This window comes from Cordyceps militaris (genome assembly GCF_000225605.1).
Source record: "Cordyceps militaris CM01 unplaced genomic scaffold CCM_S00009, whole genome shotgun sequence".
Lineage (NCBI taxonomy): Eukaryota > Fungi > Ascomycota > Sordariomycetes > Hypocreales > Cordycipitaceae > Cordyceps > Cordyceps militaris.
In genome coordinates this window covers 282,770-304,516 of record NW_006271977.1, presented here as the reverse complement: position 1 = coordinate 304,516, position 21,747 = coordinate 282,770, and the positions used below count along the sequence as shown (strand labels likewise).

General features: G+C 56.7%; 9 protein-coding genes across 9 annotated transcripts; 4 read left to right on the top strand and 5 right to left on the bottom strand.

Moving 5' to 3' along the window:
* Positions 1–58: 58 nt before the first annotated feature.
* On the top strand, positions 59–3,694 carry CCM_09416 (Rho GTPase activation protein; the record flags this gene model as incomplete). The annotated part of the gene is made up of 4 exons (XM_006674550.1): positions 59–233; positions 289–548; positions 1,025–3,094; positions 3,176–3,694. 4 exons carry the CDS (start codon positions 59–61, stop codon positions 3,692–3,694), a joined length of 3,024 nt encoding a protein of 1,007 aa, XP_006674613.1.
* A 175-nt stretch (positions 3,695–3,869) lies between these two features.
* Positions 3,870–4,238, bottom strand: CCM_09415 (uncharacterized protein; the record flags this gene model as incomplete). Its single annotated transcript, XM_006674549.1, has 1 exon — positions 3,870–4,238. The coding sequence occupies one exon, from the start codon at positions 4,236–4,238 to the stop codon at positions 3,870–3,872; it is 369 nt and encodes a 122-aa protein (XP_006674612.1).
* A 54-nt stretch (positions 4,239–4,292) lies between these two features.
* On the bottom strand, positions 4,293–4,757 carry CCM_09414 (DNA replication factor A subunit Ssb3; the record flags this gene model as incomplete). The annotated part of the gene is made up of 3 exons (XM_006674548.1): positions 4,293–4,366; positions 4,425–4,527; positions 4,605–4,757. The coding sequence occupies 3 exons, from the start codon at positions 4,755–4,757 to the stop codon at positions 4,293–4,295; spliced, it is 330 nt and encodes a 109-aa protein (XP_006674611.1).
* Positions 4,758–5,677: 920 nt separating this feature from the next.
* On the top strand, positions 5,678–7,887 carry CCM_09413 (activating transcription factor 7a; the record flags this gene model as incomplete). Its single annotated transcript, XM_006674547.1, has 3 exons — positions 5,678–5,816; positions 6,969–7,664; positions 7,730–7,887. 3 exons carry the CDS (start codon positions 5,678–5,680, stop codon positions 7,885–7,887), a joined length of 993 nt encoding a protein of 330 aa, XP_006674610.1.
* A 550-nt stretch (positions 7,888–8,437) lies between these two features.
* On the bottom strand, positions 8,438–9,862 carry CCM_09412 (mitochondrial large ribosomal subunit YmL35, putative; the record flags this gene model as incomplete). The annotated part of the gene is made up of 2 exons (XM_006674546.1): positions 8,438–9,255; positions 9,319–9,862. The coding sequence occupies 2 exons, from the start codon at positions 9,860–9,862 to the stop codon at positions 8,438–8,440; spliced, it is 1,362 nt and encodes a 453-aa protein (XP_006674609.1).
* A 256-nt stretch (positions 9,863–10,118) lies between these two features.
* Positions 10,119–11,189, top strand: CCM_09411 (60S ribosomal protein L4; the record flags this gene model as incomplete). Its single annotated transcript, XM_006674545.1, has 1 exon — positions 10,119–11,189. The coding sequence occupies one exon, from the start codon at positions 10,119–10,121 to the stop codon at positions 11,187–11,189; it is 1,071 nt and encodes a 356-aa protein (XP_006674608.1).
* A 238-nt stretch (positions 11,190–11,427) lies between these two features.
* On the bottom strand, positions 11,428–13,129 carry CCM_09410 (CDP-diacylglycerol-glycerol-3-phosphate 3-phosphatidyltransferase; the record flags this gene model as incomplete). Its single annotated transcript, XM_006674544.1, has 3 exons — positions 11,428–12,406; positions 12,462–12,814; positions 12,878–13,129. The coding sequence occupies 3 exons, from the start codon at positions 13,127–13,129 to the stop codon at positions 11,428–11,430; spliced, it is 1,584 nt and encodes a 527-aa protein (XP_006674607.1).
* Positions 13,130–15,225: 2,096 nt separating this feature from the next.
* Positions 15,226–15,997, top strand: CCM_09409 (NADH:ubiquinone oxidoreductase 13.4kD subunit; the record flags this gene model as incomplete). The annotated part of the gene is made up of 3 exons (XM_006674543.1): positions 15,226–15,481; positions 15,590–15,869; positions 15,946–15,997. The coding sequence occupies 3 exons, from the start codon at positions 15,226–15,228 to the stop codon at positions 15,995–15,997; spliced, it is 588 nt and encodes a 195-aa protein (XP_006674606.1).
* A 323-nt stretch (positions 15,998–16,320) lies between these two features.
* Positions 16,321–20,129, bottom strand: CCM_09408 (NAD(P) transhydrogenase; the record flags this gene model as incomplete). The annotated part of the gene is made up of 8 exons (XM_006674542.1): positions 16,321–16,349; positions 16,407–16,481; positions 16,536–17,438; positions 17,488–17,658; positions 17,716–18,018; positions 18,075–18,683; positions 18,742–19,899; positions 20,039–20,129. The coding sequence occupies 8 exons, from the start codon at positions 20,127–20,129 to the stop codon at positions 16,321–16,323; spliced, it is 3,339 nt and encodes a 1,112-aa protein (XP_006674605.1).
* Between the last annotated feature and the right edge of the window lie 1,618 nt (positions 20,130–21,747).

Genomic DNA, 21,747 nt, shown 5'->3' with positions numbered 1-21,747 from the left:
CGAATTGCCAACTGCCCGTCTTGGGGCTGCTAGGTAGCCAGGTTGACCTGTCAACTGCATGTTTCTGTCCTACCTAAGTAAGGCATTGCACTTTGTTTGGCCTGCCGCGGCCGCGCGCGTTTGGCAGGTGTCAACAGCCAACAGTACCAAGTACCGCACACTGCCAACTGCCAACTGCCAACCACATACCTACCTACTACCCAAGGACCGCATCACTTCTCCCATCCATGCCCGTATCCATTTGTCTCTGGTCTTGCAACACCATGCGTGGCTGATCCGACTCGTTAGGTTTGGTCATGGCATCCAAAGCAAACACACCCCAGTACCCTCCGTCCATCAACCCGCCACTTCTGCCGCTCTCCGAGAGCGCCTTTGGCAGACCCCTACCTGCGAGCTCGACTTTTCACAGCCTGATGCACAATGGCCGCCCTCTGTTCAGCAGTCATACCTGGACCTCGACTAGCGGCGACCTCGGTCTGCTCAAAGATGCCGACGAGGTCGAAGACCGGGCCATATTTGTGCAGGAATACAATCGCTTGGCCAAAAAGGTACGCGTTAGTGTCGCTTGAGTTGTTCGGGAGCTAACGAATGAAAGCATGGAATTCGACCATTGATACTCGATGATTTTGACCCAGCCAAACCAGTAAGATTTGATGTAGCCCAGATTCACAGAGAAGATTAACAACCACAGGATGACAACGAAAAGCCCAAGCGTGGATGGTTTCGTCGAATGTTCTCGTCTGGTTCCCGGTTGCCTTCCGATTCTAGAGACCGCGATTCTCTGAGATCCCGACACCGACGAAGTGCATCTGACTTGGCACATCTAATTCACAGCAAAAGGGAAGCTCCAAGTGTTTTAGATCTTCAATCTATGGTGCGCCTCAGCGGCAAAAGTTCTCTCTATCTGCCAACCGAGTATGCACCGTGTGCTTTGATACTGCCAACATGCATACGGGCGACCGCCCAATACGTGGCACAACATGCTAACACGCGTGGGATATTTCGAATTCCTGGCTCTATGAAGGTTGTTGGAGCCTTATTCGACTACTACTGCCACATGGATAAGAGCGGTGCCGATATTTCCGGAACCGTACGATCAGCAACATTGCCACTACATATTCATTACTCAGCTCACGATGTCGCGTCAACATTGAAGAGACTTTTGTCAACATTGCCCGGTGGCATACTCGGCTCTCTTCTACTATTTGACTCGTTCATAGCTATCCAATCACAGCTAAATGCGGAACCCGAGTTTCCACGAACCAATCAAACCAAGGTCAGAGCAAGATTGATCGCACTAGCCATTGGGACAATCGAATCGCAATACCGAAGAGAGTTGATATGTGCAATATTCGGGCTGCTCAGCATGATTGGTCGCATTGCGGAGGTGGCCCCAAGAGAAGACGAGTCTGGCTTGCCACTGCCGACAACAGACCTGATGGGTTATGGTGCGCTCAGCATTTGCTTTGGACCGCTACTTATTGGCGACTTGCTCGCATCATACACAATGAAGATCGCCGCTCTAGACTCAGGTCTTATCCTCCTGCCACCAGCTACGCAGCAAATTCGCAAGGACACGCGAAAGAACAGGCCCGGAAGTAGCATCAAGAACGTTCAGCCGGCCGTTGACAAGATCCTCATTGCAAATAGAGTGACAGAAATGCTGATTTCGAATTGGAGAGACATTGTTCGGCAGATGAAGTCACTCGGCACTCACAGAAGAAGACATACGTCTGGCGGCAGCTTCAGCAGACCGTCACTTCGGCCGTCCGCTTCGGAAGCCTTTTTGACAAAAATCCCAAGTGATTTCCCTCAAATAAGACCAAGCTCGGCGGTTGTTACTAGAAACACGACAGAAGATGCCGATTTTGGGTTTGCCGCCCTGAACAAGCCCCCAATCCCAGCGAAACGAGCTTCCGGCTTTCTGAGGCAAAAGGCTAGCGTTAACACTCTGAGCCCTACTATAGAAGAGAGCCCCAAGAATGCGCGCGTCAGAAATGAAGCCGTAATTGAAGAGGAAACCGGGCCTGGCAAGCACTTTATGACCCCAGATGCAGAAGCAAAGCCCAAAGCAAACCGATCAACCATGACTGAAGGAACCCAAACAGAGATGGGATCTCCCGTGAAAAGGAAGAGGTTCACAGTTCCACCCAGACTATCGTCAATTGATTCGCTAAACCAGCCTCGACCGGAAGCTGCTGATGGAGGCCAAATCCACCCGAGTAGCAAGGATCAAGTGCTAGGAAAAGACGAAACCAGACCGCCCCCAAAACGAGAACCTAACAGGCGTGTAAATTCAGGACAAGACACCCCTCCTCAGTTCTATTCACCTGCCATGTCAGCCCCGGTATCTGGTGAAATGTCTCAAGAGACCCCTAGCGGGACAAAGACAGAAAATATCGAAATGTTCCCTGGCAGTGCACAGGGGACCAAGGCTGTACCACCTAGGATGAGCGGGGCGCAATCTCCAGCGACAGATTCAAAGTACCAACTGAAGCGATACAAACGAAAGAATTACGAACCTCTGACTGGTAGCCCGATCAAAGGTAGAGGTACGCCCAGCCCTGGGGAAGACGTCGCTCATGGCTTTGGAATGGTCAGTACGCCGAGCGATATTGAAAGCGGAAGTGGTATGCCAAAGACTGGCAAAGGCAGCCATCCAAACAGTCCAGTCAAGACCAATCCGAGGAAGCTAAAACGATCGAGAAGTGGCCCACTGGCAGACTCGACTACACGAAAGTATGATGACGTGTTTAAGCCGAATCAGTGTGCCCCAGTGGTAGTTTGGAGAAACGGCGTCCTGCAGAAAAGCCCTCAGGCCAAGGTGCTACGTTCCTCTGTAAGTGACGGGGTTTCATTGAGAGCGTCGGCGATAAAGAGCCTGATCAATGCCGGCAAAAGTCGAATCAAACACTCTCAGGCTAGCAGCGACAAGAAACGTGGACCGTACAACGACCATGAAGAGCCCGATTCATGGGCCACGTGCTGTCAGGAAGGTTTGCCTATGTATAAGAGGCCAGAGTCCATCATTCGGCACTTGAATGTGTGTCACGGATACAAGTTATCGCCCGAGTTGCATCCGGATTCCGAGGCGGTAATTCCGCTATATCGCGTTATTATATCTCTCCATGACAAAATTATCAAACAACAAATGGGGTCGAACCCGTTGCAAAAGGGAACAGAAGATAAGCGACGAGACGAAACGTGCAAACTGAGACAAGATGTTGGCATGTGGCGGCGCAGGGCTGAATCTGCTGAGAAAAGAGTTCTAGTATTTGAGAGGTTCACCGAGCGGCTAAAGGGTATTCGTGATGCGGCGATTGCATCGGAGCAACCTGGATGGCAAGAAAGCGAGCAGCAGGGCGACGCATCAGCGAGCGGCCTCAAGTTGGATAATGAGTATGTGGCTGCAGCTGCTCGGGTCCGATTTGCCACGGTGGATGGCAAGGAAGAACAGGCTACTCCCGGGGAGACCGTTCCGGAACAGAGGAATGATGGGCCCCGTACAAGTGCGGAGAGCAGACGAAGCAAAACTTGTACAGAGTGTGGCGAGGAGCCAAAATTGGGTAGGCGAGCCCCTGTAGGCCAGCAGGAGGGTGGACTGCGTCCGAGACCGGCCAGCATTGACGAAGTAGCTGAGCTGTGGATGGCAGCCAAGGAACTGCTTGATATGGACAGGAATGAGGACACTTGAGCGTGTTGCATCCTGAGGCAAGCAACCAGTGGAGTGCGAGCTGTAGGACTAGATGAATCGGTTCATTATTGTTTCATAGGGGAGGAAGTCGATTATTGTAACAGACAGAGCAGAATTTGCAATCACGGAATAAAAGTATCGATTGGCATGGACTATTACTATTATACTGTATGATTTACAGCACCATTCCAGAGACGACCTGCAGCATGTCATCGACCATTTCTTCTACTTCAAAGTCAGTATCGAGCTCCGAGACCCAGGAGTTGCCAGTGTTCGAGAGCCGTCGAACAGGGGTCAGCGGACCGATACCCGAAGCGGGTGGCGAAAAGGGATAAAACACGGGTTGCGCAGAGGGGATATACGGCGACTCGGGAAGATTGCCAGCCTCCCACGCAGGTGATGCAGGGTGACTCCATGCGCCATCATCATCATCATAATCATCGTCCACGGTCGCGGCTGTTGACGTCGACTCTTGCGTCCAAAGTGTGGCGTCCACCTCGCTCACAGTCGTAGGCATAGTTTCCGCCGCCAGCGGCCATACCATGGCCACCCGGGCCGGCCAGTAACGGGGCTCGTGGTCGGCCGCAGAGCGGCGGCTTCAGTTGTCGGCGCCGCCAAAGAGGGCCTTGTACCGCTGGGTGACCTCGGCGACTTGGGAGCAGAGACCCATGTCTGTGAGAGTGTCAAGATCGGGTGACGTTTTGGGGGGAAGGGTGGAAATGGGACATACCGACGTTTGCGCCGACGTCGCGGGAGCTCAGGGCCTTGATGGAAAGGTCGGGGTTGACTTTCCCGATGAAGAGGGCGGCGTTGCCATTGGTGAGGTGCGCTTCCTACAAAAATCAGCCCCATATTAACTTTTGGGTTTCAAGCAGGGAAAAAGGGAGTGCTGGGAGAGAAGAGACGGTACCCGGTTCAGAAGAATGGTGACGGTGCCGTCGGCGTCAATAGTGGCCTGGTCGCCGCGCAGCTGGGTAACCTTGCCGACGATGCTGACGTGCTTGTTGACAAAGGCGTCGAGGTTGGGTGCGGTGATGCGCGGAGAGGCAATGTGTTCCGACATTATGATAGAATTGACTTGATGTACTGTTGTTTCGAGGATGGAATTGAGATTGTACAAGTGAGGGCGTGAGAGACGCGGTGGGGGCGCGTCTCGCCACTGAATGTGGGTGGGGGAGGGGTTGACGTGCGCCGGCGCGACATCAGGTGACTACGTGTTGGACCAGGGACATTGGAACAGGCAGAGAAATGGAAAAGGCAGGAACAAGATGGGGAAAAAAAAGAGCGAATAGCAAAACAAAGGTCCCTGGACTAGCACATGCAATCCAGTGCTTAGCTGGGCTATTTTACAAAGGACGTTGTAGACTGGGGCCTTGGTGGCGAAAGTGTCGAACATGGTCTTGTATTAGGTAGCAAAACTTTGGTTGGCCGAAATGACGTCTTTGGCCATGTACCGAACTATTCTCCCAGGTTTGTTTCCAGAACTCGGCATTTGGAGAAAAGAAAAGGGAAGAAAGAAAAAAAATGATCAACATGAAACCAGGGTAGAAACTTAGTTGGACGAGACGAGAGAAAAGGTGTGGAGTTTCTGGTCCTGGTGAGGAAACACCCGCGGCAACCTAGATTTGTTGGCGAGCTTGCACCTTTTCCGACGGTTGGGGTAGCTTCCGGCAACACGGGTTTGACGGGTCTGGTAATTTGTACTCGGGAAAAAAAATGCAAGTTGTGCTTGCTGAGATCGAATTACGTGGGTGGCTAATAAGGCAGATAGAATGGACGCATCCAATGAGGACAAGGGACCACGGATGGTATCAAGAAATGGGATTAATTGTAGTCTGGTCCAAAACTTGCAAGAAAGCTTGCTTTTTATTATGTAGTGGTGTGGAGCTTGGAAGGTACATGAATTGTAGGCGGGCGTTGGTGCAGGGTGTAAGTAGCGCAGGTAGCCGGAGCAAACTTCCCGGAGCGGCGAACGATCGCCCAATGCGGGGAGCCCAGGCTTCCTTCCCCTCACCAGGTTACATGCAGGGCAGCCAAGGCAACGATGGCCAGCAAAGAAAACAAGAGTTGCACCGCCACACAAGTGCCGCCTTCGAGTCACAGAGAATCCATGGGGCATCTAGTTGGTTGATTCGGGGGAGGACGACGTCTCCTCAGACAGGCAAGCAGCGACAGAACTGTGACTAGGCAGGCAAGATAATGCTCAATATTGGTAATATTGGTGGCCGCTTTTTTCCCCTCACTCAGTCACTCTCTTCTATGGAGCATGGAGCTTCAGCCACACATGTCCAAAAAAAAAAGGACAGGACTTGCCGGACCACATGGCATGTGTCGATTGGCGTCGTATTTTTGTGTTTTTATTTTGTTGTTTTTATTTCCATCTTACTACCATCAATATTATTTCTTTGCTTGACTATGTACGCCGCTTTTCTTCACTGATGGTTCTGGAAAGCACCCGCACACGGCCGTGCGGGCGAAACCTACCAGGTTTTTGGGTTTTAGACCACCACCTTCGATTGATTGCGGTCAAGCCACATCCGCCAGCAGACCAAAAACCCTGGCTCTGCGTCTTCGTTTCCCCTCTTATTTGGTTTCCAATGTGCGGGCCAGCACTTCTAATTAGTTCACTAGACCGAGCTTTTTTTTTTACTTTCTCGCCTGTGCCACGCAGCTGCTGGCAAAGTTCGATGAAGCCTGGGATCGTCGATCTAGGCTTTGGCGGTGCAACCGTTTTCCTTGCCCCGTGAGTGGCTCCCGCTTTTTTACTGCTCCCCCCTCCTTCCTCCCCGATGATGGCAGTGGCTCAACCCGGCAGGAGCAGAATGTCCATATTCCCAGTTTTCTTACTGCGTTCTCAAGTCACCTTTCCTTGCCGTTTTTGTGCCAATTTGTAAAATCCCATATATATGCTACGCCCCAGAAGTGTGGCTGGGCTCCTCCTGCCGCAACGACCTCTTTTACCACCACCTCATCCGTCCCATCACTCTCCTACACACATACACCACCTACATCATTTCGCCACAGCTGTCAAACGCTATTCACCCATACAAGATCAACCTCAATTCCTCGACCACGAAGCTCCATTCTTCGTCGGATTTCATTGCTAGCTTGCTAGAAACTGCCCCAATTCATCTTCGACACGCCGCTCAGCTCCTTCCTCTTCACCACACTGGCCTGCACCTCTTACACGCCAACTGAGCAATCTCACGCTGCTCCCAACAACCAAACACCGCACTCACCCGCTCGGCACAGGTCATGAATAACTCACAACTAGACCCCGGCCTATCCGCTATGCTTGCCGGAACCAATCTATCCATCGACCCTGTCGCTCTTTTGCATCAGCACAATCAGGAACAGCCGCTCTTTGAGAAAGACACATCCTCCTCTCGTACCACATCCACCTCGTCTGTGCCGCGATTATCCACGCCCGACACAGAAAACGACGACGACAAGTCTGAGAAGGAAGACGACGACACACCACAAAACCCCAAAACGAGAAGCAAGACCAAAATGCCCGCCGCCTCGACACGGTCCAAAACCAATGCGGCGCCCACCAAGTCCAAACGGGGCGGCGCCGCTACCGGCACCGCCGACAAACGGCGCAAGCGTAACCTTGAGAGGAATCGCGCCGCCGCGTCCAAGTGCCGCCAGCGCAAGAAGCAGTGGCAGGACGGCCTCGAACGCAAAAAGATGGAGCTCGAGAGTCGGTACAAGTCCCTCCACGCCGAGGTCAAGGACCTCATGGAGGAGGTGGCCCAGCTCAAGAACTTTGTCATGGCCCACGGCGCCTGCAACGACGCCAACATTGACGACTGGATTCGCAACGAGGCCGACAGTTTCGTCCGTCGCATGAGCGCCGCCCAGATGCAGCAGAACGCTGCCGCCCACAGTGCGACACTTTCCGCCGCATCCATGTCCCAGATGCAGTCACCGCTGCAGGGTTCCCTAACGGCGACACCGCCGATGAATGGTACGTGGGCGGATGAGTATGTTTGGGGAGTGAATGGAATTGCATACTAACTACCTAGGGAGCAGATTCTCTCAACAACATGTTTGCTCCCGCGGGCTCCGAATCGCCCTTTGACAAAATCCACTCCAATGATCTGCGGCCCGGCGGCGCTGGAGACGCAGTTGACCAAAACAACAACATCTTCAATCAAGATTTACTTATGATGTCTTCCATTCAGACATGACGAGACATCATGATTCTTCCTTATTCTTGTCATTTTTTTGTACCAACATTTTCGCACCCCTTCTACACGACATTGTGCGCTTTTTCATCTAATTTGTCTTTCTGCTTGGCGTTGGTACTCCTTTATCTGCACGCGATCATGACCACAAGAACAAACTACACACGACTTTGGAGGCACTGGCAACGGGCATACGGTACTGGCGATTTTTTTTCCTGTTGAAAAAGTGTTTCTTGCTTTCTTCAAATGGGTCTTGATAACTTTTCTTAATTCACCGGAAATTTCAAAGGGCGTTTGATATGGATCATCTTTTCTTAACGACTTTGATGTTGACCTTTCGGGGTTTTATATAGTACAATATGATTCAGCTGCAACTTTTGGTCGCAACTACTCTCTCTCTCTCTCTCTCTCTCCTCGCTACCACTAAATCATTCAATGGACACATGTGTGCCCTCCACCACATGTATATGCTGACAATGTTACAATGAAACTGAAAGAATAGGTTGTATACATGACAAAAGACGTGGGTAGAACACCCCTTCGTCTCCGCCACTCAGCGACGCTTGGTCCATCCCCGCGCGTTGGAGATGCCCTTGATGCGCTTCGTGTACTTGTTCAGGTGGAGGTACTTTGCGCTCTGGTGCTTGGCCTCCCAGCCGCGCGCCTTGATGGCGGGCTTGAGGCTGTAGACGCGCTGCGGACGGAGCTCGACATCGGCGCCGTCGACGCCGCTGCGGGCCATGACCTCGGCCGTGTGCTCGTCCCACTCGCTGCGGAACATGGTGAAGCCGACGGGCGTGAGGGCAAACTTGTCGCGAAACGACTTGAGCGAGAAGCGGTCGCGCGCGGCGGCGTAGAGCGCCTTGATCCTGGCGGCGTCGACCGTCTGCCCGGGGGTCTGCTCGAGCACGAAGACGGCGAGACGGTGGTAGGGCGCGCCCTTGATGGCGTGCGGCGGCAGCCACGGCACGGGCACGTCGGCGTCGGCGAGCAGCGGCAGGGCGAGCACGGGCCGGGACGGGCACAGGGGCACGTTGGCGGCGACGTAGTGGCAGCGCTTGAAGAAGGCGTTGGCCTCGACGTCGGGCACGTCGGCGTCGACGACGACGACGGTCACGAGCCGCTCGCCCTGCCCGTCAAAGGCCTGCACCTTGAGGCGCGGCGCGCGCTCCGAGACGTGGCTGGGCACGACGCCCCCGGGAGGGATCTTGGCCCCGTCAAAGTAGAGCTGCACGTCGACGACGGGGTCCAGCTTGGGCAGCACGTCGGGGACGATGCTGAACTGCGCGATGCGCTGCTGGATGAGCTTGTAGTCGTACGCGCGCCACTTTTTCTCGGCGAGGTGGCGGTAGATGGGCTTGGTCATGTCACCTGTTGTTTGCACGTTTTTGGTTAGTCAACTCGGAGGAGAAGTGGCAGTGTCCACAAGCGTACCGAGGCCGTCTTCGAAGCGTCGCTTGACGAGGGGGTCGTTGATGTCCGCCAGGATCGTCAGCCGGTGCGCCTCCTTGCGCAGGCTCCGCAGCCGGATCTGCTTCATCGTCTCGCCGCCCTTGACCGTGGCCGCGTCCTGCGCCTCGAGCGCGGCCGCCTTGGCGACCGTGGCCTGCAGGCTGGCCACCTTGGTCGCGCGGTCCGCGGCGAGGATCTTGCGCGCCTCCTGGAACGCCTGGTACGGCAGCTGCTCAAAGGGCAGGCTGCCCGTGGTGCGGATCGCCTCGCGGCGGCGCCGCGACCCGATGGGCATCGTGCCCTGGTCCATAAGCTCCTGCTCGCGCTCGCGCGGGACCGTGTTGGGGTCGAGGAGGTCCGGAGCGCTCGGCGTCGTCGTGCCTGTCGTCGTCGTCGTTGATGTGGGCTCCTGAGTTGTCGTCGTCGTCTCGGAGGCGCGCACGGGGGTGCTCGAAAACGTCCGGATGACGCATTGTGGTGTCAATTGCCTCGTCAGCGGTCTTGTGACCGCACGACACCCTGACATTGTGATTGTCCGAGGATGCTTAGAATTCTTTTTGGGGCTGCAGGAAAGTCGAGCGTGATGTATTGCCTGAAAAGCTGCAGGAGGCCAGCGCCCCACTGAAATTTGCTCGCTGGCGGAAGCACACCGGCCCGTTTTTTTCTTGGTGTCACGATTTTCCGGTGCTTCGCTCGCCATTGCGACAACGACATCGATTGTACAAGTCAGACGTCGAATCGGCATCCATTGCGTGTCAGGACGACGTATAGTTTGTTAGAAAATGGCGGCCAGAACCACAGGATGCCTCTCTGAGGCGCTAGCAGCGCTGCGGATATCAGCGACCAAGGTCCGTCCTCTCCAAACGATTCTCCTATTTGTCGTCTTGCGATCTCTAATCAACCCGCAGCCAGCTACCGTTGGCAGAACCTTTACTCGATCCATGGCTACCGAGTCGCCAGCCTCCGATATCACAAGATCCACCTCGACACCGCAAAAAATCATTCAATCCTGGAACCCAAGTACGCAGCCACCCCAATCTCTCCCCAAACTCACCAAGCTAACGACGTACCTGCCAACAGTCAGCACCGTCCCCGTCACCATCCACAGCTTCCCGGCCCTCGAACCAACCTCCCTCGAGCAATGGTCCGTTAACCACCTGTACCTGCCGCTGCGGCGAGACCTGCTCTACAGCGCCGTCGTCTTCGAGGGCGACAACACGCGGCAGGGCACCGCCTCGAGCAAGACACGCTACGAGGTGCACGGCTCGCACCGCAAGATCCGGCCGCAAAAGGGCTCCGGCCGCGCGCGCCTCGGCACCCGCCAGAGCCCGTCCATCAAGGGCGGCGGCAAGACGTTTGGCCCGCACCCGCGCGACTTCGGCACCAAGCTCAACCGCAAGGTCTACGACAAGGCCTGGCGCACCGCCCTCAGCTACCGCTACCGCCGCGGCGAGCTCGTCGTCTGCGAGGACGGCATGGAGCTCGCCGTCCCGGAGGACTTTGCCCGCGTCGCCCACCACTTCAAGGACGGCCTGCGCGAGGCCTACCTCGAAAAGTACATGCGCGGCGTGCTCGCGGCGCTGCGGCTCGGCCGGGCCGACGGCCGCACGCTCTTCGTCACGGGGGATCGCCGGGACTGGCTGTATTCCGCCATGGCGGGGCTCCCGGGCGAGGGACGCGCGCTGGGCCTGCCCGACGTGGATGTCAAGGACCTGCTCGAGACGGGCAAGGTTGTCATGGAGAGGAGCGTGCTCAAGGAGATGATGGAGCAGCACCAGAGTGATTTGGTCACCCGCATTGTGGTTGGCGGTCTGCCGGGAAAGGGGCCTCAAACTGGTGAGAAAGTGTTGTAAACACGCGTGAGCAGGGAAATACAAACTGTGCAATCAAAAGTCGTTGCATAAAGTCAGCCATATTGTACCATATCAAACCACCTGTAGAGTGTATTATTTTATGTCAGCATTGTATACTTGACAGTTCCTCGCGATTGTCCGGATTCTATATGCAAATGTGTCTATTCTACTGGTATCTTGCTTATGCGAACAGGCGAGGCCACGGCTCCCCGTTTAAAACGAAATGAAGGGCTACTTTCTACAACGCGCCACCGACGAGCGACACGATCCACATGGCGATGCGGACCTTGAGGCCGACCCTGCGCTCATTCGTCGAAAAGTCCTCTCTCGTCATCGTCCGCGCGTGCTCCTGCAGCCACTCCTGCTCGCCCTTGAGCCTTCCCTTGAGCCCCTCGTCCCGCGTCACGATGAGGGCGCCGACCTCGAGATCATGCGAGTAGCTGCGCTTCGTGTAGTTGGAGCTGCCAATGACGCTCATCGACGGCCCGGCTGCCTCGTCGCCGGGCATGGCCACCCAGAGGCCCTTGGCGTGGTACGTCCAGCCGCCGGGTTGGCCGACGGTCCCGTGGCGCCACTCCTTGAGGGCAATGTCGGCGCCGCGGCCGCCGTGGTGCGCGGCGTGCACGAAGCGCTTCGCCAGCAGCGTGTACGCGTCCGGCAGCAGGCCGGCGACGCCCGGCGCGCGGTAGAAGCCGTTGGCCTCGGGGGCGGCGGTGATGACGACGTTGTTGCGCGCCGACGAGGCGGTGGCGAGGAGCAGCCTGGTCAGCGACGGGGCGGGGTTGAAGTAGCCAGCGGTAAATGTCCATGAGGAGCCGCGGTAGGCAGGCGCGGCGAGGCGCGTCAGGATGCTGGTGATGACGGGCAGCTCGGTGGACGGGTCGGGCGCGGTGGTGATTTGGGACATTTGCCCGAGGAGGTACACGCGCGTGTCGTCGAGGGCCGAAGGGGGTGGGCGGCCGGACGCGGCGAGGAGCGGTGTGAGGAGGGACGTGGCGCCGCGAATAAAGGCGTGAGGGTCGTCGAGAGGGGAGGGTGTCGGGTTGGTAGCGGGCCAAGCGAGTGTGAAGCCGGCGGCTTGGTCAGAGGGCGTGACGAGGAAGCTCAGCGAGGAGACGCCATGGTGGATGTTACAGAAGTGATCGGTGACTTGCTTGGACTTGAAGAGGTGGTATCTGTCCTGGCGGTTGGTGAAGTAGTCGGTAGAGAGGTTGGCTCTTGACTTTAAAGTCAGCATTTGGTTCTTGTTTCAGTCATCTTGGCAAAACGTACCCGGACAGGATAATCTCGTCGTCGACGCCGTAGAGCTTCATGTGCTGCAGGCCCCAGCCCTCGTTGATGCGCTTGGGGATGTACTTTTTGCGCAGCCCCGTCAGGTTGGGCGTGTGGTACATGCGAACCTCGACACGGTCGGCCCCAAACTCGGCCACCAGCGGCGCCACCAGCGACGCGCACGACGGGTCCGGCGCCTCGCGCGTGCCGCGGAGGCAATCGGCCAGGATGCTCAGCGTCAGCTGCGGGTTGCGCCGGAGCGCGTCCCGCAGCGTCTCGATGAGCTCGCGCTCCGACTTGCCAATGTACAGGGTCGACAGGAAGATGCGGCTCTTGGCGTTGCGTATGCGCTCCTGCGAAGAAGCCGGCCGTTAGTTGGGACGTGGGCGGCGGGATAGGAGAAATGGGTGGTTCACCTTGAGGGTTTCGTAGAATTCGGTCGGTGTTTGTAGGATCTGGATCTGGTCACCGCGCAGGTCGATGCTCGGGGCGAGCTTGTCGAGCTCAGTGACAAAGGGCGCCAGCACGCCGGCTTTGCTGATCGCTGGTGTAGGCACGCCGGACGGCGTCGCATAGTGGCGAGCTTGCGCTCTGGCGATGGAGAGCTGTGAAGGTCGCGATTGGAGGCGCCTGCGGGTGACGCATCGGCAGCAGCTTCGAGCAAACATGTTTTCACCTCTAAGCACCAGGATAAACCTCAAAGGAGAAGGCAAGACGCTCATCCACAGCCAAGGAATTGCAAAACACGCCTGAGGGTGTGATGCGAGTTGATTCTCATAACCATAGTGGAGTCTTCTAGAGAGCCACTAGACCATATCAGGCAGTGTTTCCTTAGCGTCAAGAATTTCAAGAAGAAAATGCCTTTGGGGACAAGAGCAAACTATTATAAGTGGCCAAGAGACAAGCAAGGCTGTAATACAGCGAGGCACGGCACCCGAGGTTCAGTTTTCGCTGATGAAATCCACGACTTTGAACAGGGAACGTAGAAAACTTGAAAGTGAACGGTCTTTGCCTAAAGGTGTAGGGAATTTGTCCTAGGAAATAGATGCCGCTCTTCCTGTTCGCCGCACATGAGATTTAACATACCTAGCGATCTTACTATAAAGAGGAAAGATTTTAAGAATCTAAAAGGAGGAGGTCTTCATCATCTCTACGCGATGGTTCTTCTTGGTTTACTAGGCAATTGCTTAGCATGGGTGTCGTGGTCAAACGGTTGCGACCGTTTGTGACATGCAACGAGGGCCACTACCCGAGTCTCTCCCAGAATCTAGCCCGTGACAAGCATTTACAATGCAGTACCTGTTCACAAGTATGCCTGATCACACCAAGTTGAGAACTGCGTCAAGAAACCCCACGCCATGGCTTCCCTCACCGGCAGGGACCATGCTGCCGCGCCCGTCACTGGTGAAGCCATTGGAGAGGAACAGGCCGACCAGTCTTGCTACCTCGATTCGGTCTTTCTGCTCCTGGGAGACGAGTCCTGTGGTGCTGTAAAACACGTCCCAGAACAGCTTTCGAAGGGCCTGCTGGTTGGCATGGTAGCGCCAGCCAGTGGTCCCGTTCGGTTTCATGATGCCGACCCCGAGCATAGTTTCGAGACCGCCCAGCGACATGCCGAAGGGGCTGATCTCGACGTCCCTCCAGTCGCAGATGCCCTTGAGCTTCCCCGTCACCGGGTCGACGTGGATGTTGTTCTCCAGGAGGTCGGTGTGGTTGGGCACCATAGGCCATGCCCCGTCAAAGAGCTGTGGAAGCTGCGCGATGAGTCTGTCCAGAGTTGAGCGATAGCGCTGGGGCATCCCTGCTGAGAGCTGCGAGAGCTGCGACGAGTAGCTGGCGAATAGGTCTCCGGGGTTTGGACACGTCAGTGACATTGGCCTATTGAGCCAGGCGGAGGCAAAGAACCTGCATCGGCACAGTCAGTTGCACGGGCCCCCGTTTAAACCAAGCGGCGGTAGTGTTCACAAACCTAGCATAGTCTTGCACAGTTTGGTGCAGGAGCTTGCAGTCATCTTTTTGCAGGTCGACCCGCGCGAGATACATCGAGATACCGCCCACATCATCCATGGTATAGATGTCGAGCTTACCGAGCTTTCCTCTGCTCGAGGGAACTGGTGTAAAGCCCGGGTAGGCTTGTCCGACACATTGGAGAAGCTCGAGGTCGAGAGCAGAGTCGCCGGCGCGAAACTGGACAATGACTTTGCCACCGATAACGGTGTAGCTGTCTCCGCCTTGCACAGCAGTTGGGTTGACAGAGGTACCCGCGATGAGGTCGGCGGTTGCGTTACATTCTGCTTGCGTGCAGGGGGTGTGCCTCGCGAAGAACTGCGAGATCTGATGCTTGGACAGACTAGCAATACTGGCCTCCATTGTGTGTTTAGTGGTTTTTCACGAGTCATGCATTCGTTGAGACTGCGAGGCTTGTGTGGGTCCTGGCTGGCTAATAGAGATCTCTGGTATAAAAAGCCGGGATTTTACTTTATATTATCTTATAAATAGTATAATCTTGATTGTATATGAATTTATAATAAAATTACTTAAATGGCCTATTGAATTTAATTAGAGAAACCGGCTCTCTATCCAATAAGTATTTAAGTACTCTATTTTATTACTAGATCTTAGCTTCAACGGAGCTCCCATTGGCTCTTGAGCGGCGTAAAGTGGGTACCCGCCGAAGATGAGCCGCCCAACTCGCAGCATCATTCCGACCGAACCTTTGACTCTCGCACGACGATTGATTGCTTCGCCAAACACACCCGCAGCCATGTCGACCATTCCGCGAACGCTGCGCAACATCCGCAAGGTTGGAATCAAGGTACGAGGCGAACTGGGCCGTCGCGCCCCGGACCCCAATGGATCACCGCCCCCCCCCCCCCAGGGAAACAAGACGCTGACGTTCAACAGGACTACTTGGTTCAGATGTGGGTATGTATTCGACGACGGAACCCAGACGGCACAACGACGAGATGGAAAAGCATGGACAATGGCTGACCGCAGCGTGTGCTTCGCTCAAACTTTTAGTATATCGGTACGATTGATGCCTCCTCCCCCGCTCCACGCGCAATTTGACCATCAAAACACCTCGACGAATGACAACACCGGCTAACGTATGAGGGCACACCCTGCAGGCGATACCAAGGCCGGCACATACATGGGCAAGGACCGCGCCGGCAACAAGTACTTTGAGAATGGCGAGGAGCTGCCCCTGCGCACGCGCTGGGTCGAGTACGCCAAGCACGACTTTGACGCCGCCCACATCGAGCCCGGCTGGCACGCCTGGATGAGCTACGTCGTCGACGCCGTGCCCGGCGACGACCCCCTCCTCACCGCCGGCACCCGCAAGTTTGAGCCCGCTCTGCCCAAGCCAAACTACACGCAGACGCCCGGCGCCTTCAAGACATACAACACGTGCGTTTTTTTTTTCCCCAAGTCGAAGATGTGGTGAGGAAAAGCGGGTGCTAACTCTGTTTTTTAACTTTTGCAGCACCAAGAGCAAGCTTACCGCCTGGCAGCCCGTCGCGGCACCGAGATCATAAATCGTGGTCGAGGCAAGGAGGTTTGCTTGTGGGGGTAGACAGGAGTGTACATAATTAGAGGTATAGCTGGAGCCAATCTTGACCTTGTCACAATCAACAAGAAAAACATCATCATCGCTTGGTACTTTGAGACTCGTGTGAACTGGATGAACTTTAGACCAAGGTGGAACCACTATATGAAAACTGAAACCCGGGCATTGCTTTTGCTCCGATCAAAAAACATCTCATCTACCACAATTTACCCAAGATATTGCCATGACAAGAGAATTTCCAACTCGCAAGGCAACACCGAAATGGCGCACGTGTATATCAAAAAATGTCTACTACTTGGACTGAAGGGCCGTCTTGATGGCTGCACAGAGTTTTGTTAGTACGGGCTGGAGAAAACACAGGGTTGGAAGAATCGTACCTTCGCAAGTATCCTTGGCATCGCCAAACAGCATCTTGGTGTTGGGCATGTAGAACATGGGGTTTGGTACATCAGCTGCAACACCTCGTCAGCACGTCACAGCATGCGAACTTCGCACGCATCACTTACCATAGCCGCTGGCCATGCCACGCTTCATCACGACGACCTGCTTGCTCTTCCACGCGTGCAGCACGGGCATGCCCTCGATGGCGCTGCCCTTTTCCATGGCAATCGGGTTGACGGTGTCGTTGGCGCCAATGACGACGGTCAGGTCCGTGTCGGGAAAGTCGTCGTTGATCTCGTCCATTTCGAGGACAATGTCGTACGGGACGCTCGCCTCGGCGAGCAGCACGTTGCACTGGCCGGGCATGCGGCCGGCGACGGGGTGGATGGCGAAGCGCACCGTGATGCCCTTGGCGCGCAGCAGCGCCACAATCTCCGAGATGGCGTACTGCGCCTTGGCCACGGCCATGCCGTAGCCGACGACGAGGATCACCGACTCCGAGTTGAGCAGCGCGTCGGCCAGCTCGTCGCTCGACGTCTTCGTCACCTCGCCCTGCGGCTGGTACTCCTGCGCCTCGGCCGCCGGCGCCGAGAGCCCGCCAAAGAGGACATTGGTCAGCGACCGGTTCATGGCCACGCACATGACGTACGAGAGGATGGAGCCCGACACGCCAATGAGCGCCCCGACCGTCGTCAGGAGCGAGTTGTCCAGCATGAAGCCCTCGGCGACGAGCGCGAAGCCCGAGTAGGCGTTGAGCACCGTGATGACGACGGGCATGTCGGCGCCGCCAATGGCCGCCGTAGTCGTGTACCCCTTGATGAAGCTCATGACGGCGTTGGCTGTCAGCGCGCCCGCGGCAATCAGCGGCGCGCCGGGCGCCATGGTGATGAAGGCGCCCATGGTGGCCATGTTACCGGCCAAGAGGCCGCCGTTGATAAAGTGTCGCCCAGGCAGGATCTTGGGCTTGGAAGACATTCTGCCGCCCAGTTTCAGGAACGCAACGATGGAGCCAGTAAATGTGATGCCACCTAGCCACTGTTAACTATAAAGACGGGGGACGAAGAGAAGAGCGCATACCGATCAAAACACCGAGGTAGCCAGTGACCATGTGCAGGGTGGAAATGTCTTGGATGCCGGCCATGACACTGCCAATACTGGTCAGGACAGCAGCGAGACCGACAACAGAGTGCAAAGCAGCAACGGTTTGGGGAAGATCAGTGGGCGTGATGCGCTTGCCGATCAAAGCACCTAGAGAGGCCAGGTCAGTATCAATTCCTTGACAATGATTGATTAGCGCAAACCTACCAGCAAGAATACCAATGGAAGCGAGTGCGCCAAATTGGGTCAAGACCTCGGGAGAGAAGCCGGCAGCCAACAGGCTGGCCAGGACACCGGAAGATACACCGAGCATGCCGAGCATATTGCCCATGCGGGCAGTGGATTGCGAGGCCAGACTAGAAAGAGAGCCGATGCACAAAACAGAGGAAGCAAGGTAGCCGGCCTGGACCAGGCCACCAACACCGGTCGCCGCGGCCGCGACGAAGCCACCGCCAAACACGGCAGCAGGAACAGCATAAAGCCAGGGGTACTCGGGGGGGTCAGTAGGGCCTATTTTCACCACGTCAGAAGAATTGCAGTGCGACGGGGCCACGGGTCAGACGTACGTTTAAACATGTCGAGCATACGCTTGGTAATGACGAAGCCACCACCGACATTGACAAAGGCGAGCAAAACGCTCAGCGCACCGAGCGTCTGGGGAATAGTGCCGGGCAGGTACCCTCCGCCGAGGATGAACAGACCGCCGACGCCAACCATGCCGGAAATGGCATTGGTGACGCTCATGAGCGGCGAGTGCAGGGCCGGGGCGACGCCCCAGATGACGCGGTACCCAATCAGACTGGCCAGGGCAAACGTAAAGGCGTTGGACATGAAGAGCGGGCTGGTAAACTTGCCGAGCGCGAGCACCGAGGCCATGCCGCCGGTGACGAAGCCGACCTCGCGCGACTTTACTTGCCAGGGCGTGAGCGCGACGGGCTCGGGGACGGCTTCGGCGGCGGCGGCGGGCTTGGCGGCCGGAGGCGGCGGCGCGGGGCGCGGGGCGGGCGGTATGATGTCGCCTTTGAGGGTGACGATGGCGCCGCGCACAACCTCGTCGGAAAGGTCGATGCCAAAGGCCTGCTCCTGCGGGGCCATAGAGAGCAGGAACTTGGTGATGTTGTTCGAGTACAGAGTAGAGGACTGGGTGGGCAGCCGCGAGGGGAGGTCGGTGTAGCCTGTACAGGCAGTGTTAGTGAAGGTGCGCACAAGTGAAGAGGCGTGGCTCTCATGTACCAATAACCTTGACGTCGTTGTAGACGGCCAGCTCGCCCGGCTTGGTGGCTTCGCAGTTGCCTCCTGCCTCGGCAGCGAGATCAACAATGACACTGCCAGGCTTCATGACGTCGAGCATGTCCATCTTGAGGAGCTTGGGGGCGGGTTTTCCGGGGATGAGGGCGGTGGTGATGATGATGTCGACGTCCTTGGCCTGCTCCTTGAACAGCTTCATCTCGGCGTCGATGAACTCCTTGCTCATCTCCTTGGCGTAGCCGCCGGCGCCGGAGCCGTCCTCGTCAATCTCGACCTCGATGAACTCGGCGCCGAGCGACTGGACCTGCTCGCGGGCGGCGGGGCGGGTGTCGAAGCCGCGGACGATGGCGCCCATGCGGCGGGCGGTGGCGATGGCGCTGAGGCCGGCGACGCCGGCGCCGATGACGAGGACCTTGCAGGGCGGGATCTTGCCGGCGGCCGTGACCTGGCCGGTGAGGAAGCGGCCAAAGACGTTGGAGGCCTCGAGCACGGCCTTGTAGCCGGCAATGTTGGCCATGCTGCTGAGGGCGTCAAAGACCTGCGCGCGCGAGATGCGCGGGATCATGTCCATGGCGAGGCACGTGGCGTGGCGGCTGGCAATCTTTTCGACGAGCGCCTTGTTCTGCGCGGGCTGTAGCAGTGAGATGATGGTCTGGTGGTCCCGGATCGCGTCGACCTCGTCCAGGGACGGGCCGCGGACCTTGAGCACGATGTGCGCCTGGGACCAGATGGCGGCGGCGTCGGCGACGAGCGTCGCGCCGGCTTTCTCGTACGCCGAGTCGAGGAAGTCGGCGGCGGTACCGGCGCCGCGCTGGACGAGGACCTTGGCGTAGCCCTTTTTCAGCAGCACGGCAACGTTGGCGGGTGTGACGGCCACGCGGCGCTCGCCGGCAAAGGTCTCGGTGGGCACGCCGACGGTGAGCTGGGCATAGGGCGTGGTCTGCGGGAGCACGACGGTCGAGTAGCGCTTGGGCGGCGGCGGGAGGAGCGCGACTACCGCGGCATGGCGGCGGGCAAGAGCGAGCGGCGTTGCGGCGGCGGCGGCGGGCACCGAGGAGGAGGCGGTGGACGAGGCCTTGTTGAGCGTGGTGAGCCACCGGCGTCGGCGGCTGCTGCTGCTGCTGCTGACCAGCAGTCTGCCATCTAGCACGGGGCGAATTGGCGTTAGCAACTGGCCAGGAGAAAATATTGGGTACCCGAGGCAAATTGGTTTTTCAGCGCGTCGTGCAAAACGCTGCGGGAAGCCAGAATGGGAAAGTTGTCTTTGAGCCGTTTGTAATACCTTGGAAGCTGATGCGCGCAAGTCGAGCGGGCGCGGCAGACGAGGACGAAGAGAGCTCGCAAGCCAATGGGCGCAGGAAATGGGACGCCATTGCTTCTAGACGGCACTCATCTGCGGCGACTGGAGTATTTTGGGGGTGCGGAGGAAGGGAAAGAAGAAAAAAAAAGAGGAAGCTCGCGAGGGTCCGGTTCGGCGGTGGTGGTGTTTTTTTGCGTGTAGCCGATGGGCGATCTTGAGTCACCGATGGCGGAGCTTGCTACTGTGGATGCGATCTCCGAGTAGCCAGGGCCGGAGATGCGAGGTACAGCTCGCGTGAAGGATGAGGTGTAGCAACGCAGCAAAAAAAAAAAGGAGAGAAGCAACGGACGAAGAAGAAGAGAAAGAAAAACAAAGGCGCTGAGGAGGAGGGGAAGGGGACTGTACAAGGGCAGCAAGACAAGACACAGCCACCCAGGGCACAAAACTTTCAGGTACACACCCCAGTGCTGTCGGGCGGCCCCAAAATGTACTAAAAACACCGACAGCTTCCATCTGTGGCTGGCTTGGGAGGGACGGCGCGTGGCCGGTGCCTCCACAAGGGGAAACTCATGACGCAGCGCTACTGCAAGCTACGGCGCCAGTTGCAAGGTAGCATGATGGCTGGTAGTTTGGACGGGCTTCGAGGCTGTCACCATCCATCAAGGAATTATCAATACGTCCGAGTAATGCCCATCGCTGTAGTGGGGGGAGGGGAGCGCTAAAACCTGGGGGTGGGACACCTGCCACCTGCCACTACCCTAAAAACATGCCATTGTCCAGTAACTACATACAAGAATTGAAGCTCAAGGCATTTGGTCTTTTGCATGAACCCAGAGTCTTGGAGGCTGAAACAGTGAACTGTGGCGAGCAGCTGTCCTCGAGCGCAAAGACTGCAAGCAGCTCCCCCCCCCTGTTCCATGGTTTCCATGGTCAGCTGCTATAGCAAATTCACTGCGCTCTTGGCGTGTACTTGCGCCGCGGGGTTGCCATTCTGTTAATAATAGAATGGCCAGCTCGCATCTCGCAACCCCCCCTCACCATTATACGCTACCCATTCCTGCACCTGTGCATGCATTGATAACTCGGCGAACCTGGCTGGCCGCGGATTCGGTCATCTTGCATGTTTTCTATTAATGAATAATAATGAAAAAAATAAAACGCCCAGCTAGGTGGGCCAACGAGCGTAGAGAAGGGCAAGGTGTGTGTAGCAATTTCCGTCCCATGTCGGAATACTGTAGCAAGACCATCATCGTTTTTCTTTTATCCTCCAGCGTGTGCTTCCTTGTAAAACCAAATAAAGAGCAACACTCGTGCAAAATCCACAACTACTTGTGACCATAGCACGGCGTCTCGCACCGGCCTCTGAAATCCGGCCCGACATTCAGGCACTTGTCGCACCCGCACAAGAGGTCCAGGTCCGTGCCGACCTTTTGATCTGCTTCCTTGCAGAGGCAGATGAAGACGGCATTGTTCACGTCGCTCGCCGGCTTGCCGTTGGGGCACGACGCGTTGACCGTGCTGCAGTACGCGTCTGTGAGTTCCTTGTTGGACCACGGCGTTTCTGCAAGTCCTTGTCAGCAGCCTTTTTTTTTTTTCACACGACACGGAGAAGAAAAACTTGGCACGTACTCATCGCCTTGAGGACTGAGGCGCAGTAGGTGTAGCCGCACTCGCAGATGGGGCCCTTGGGG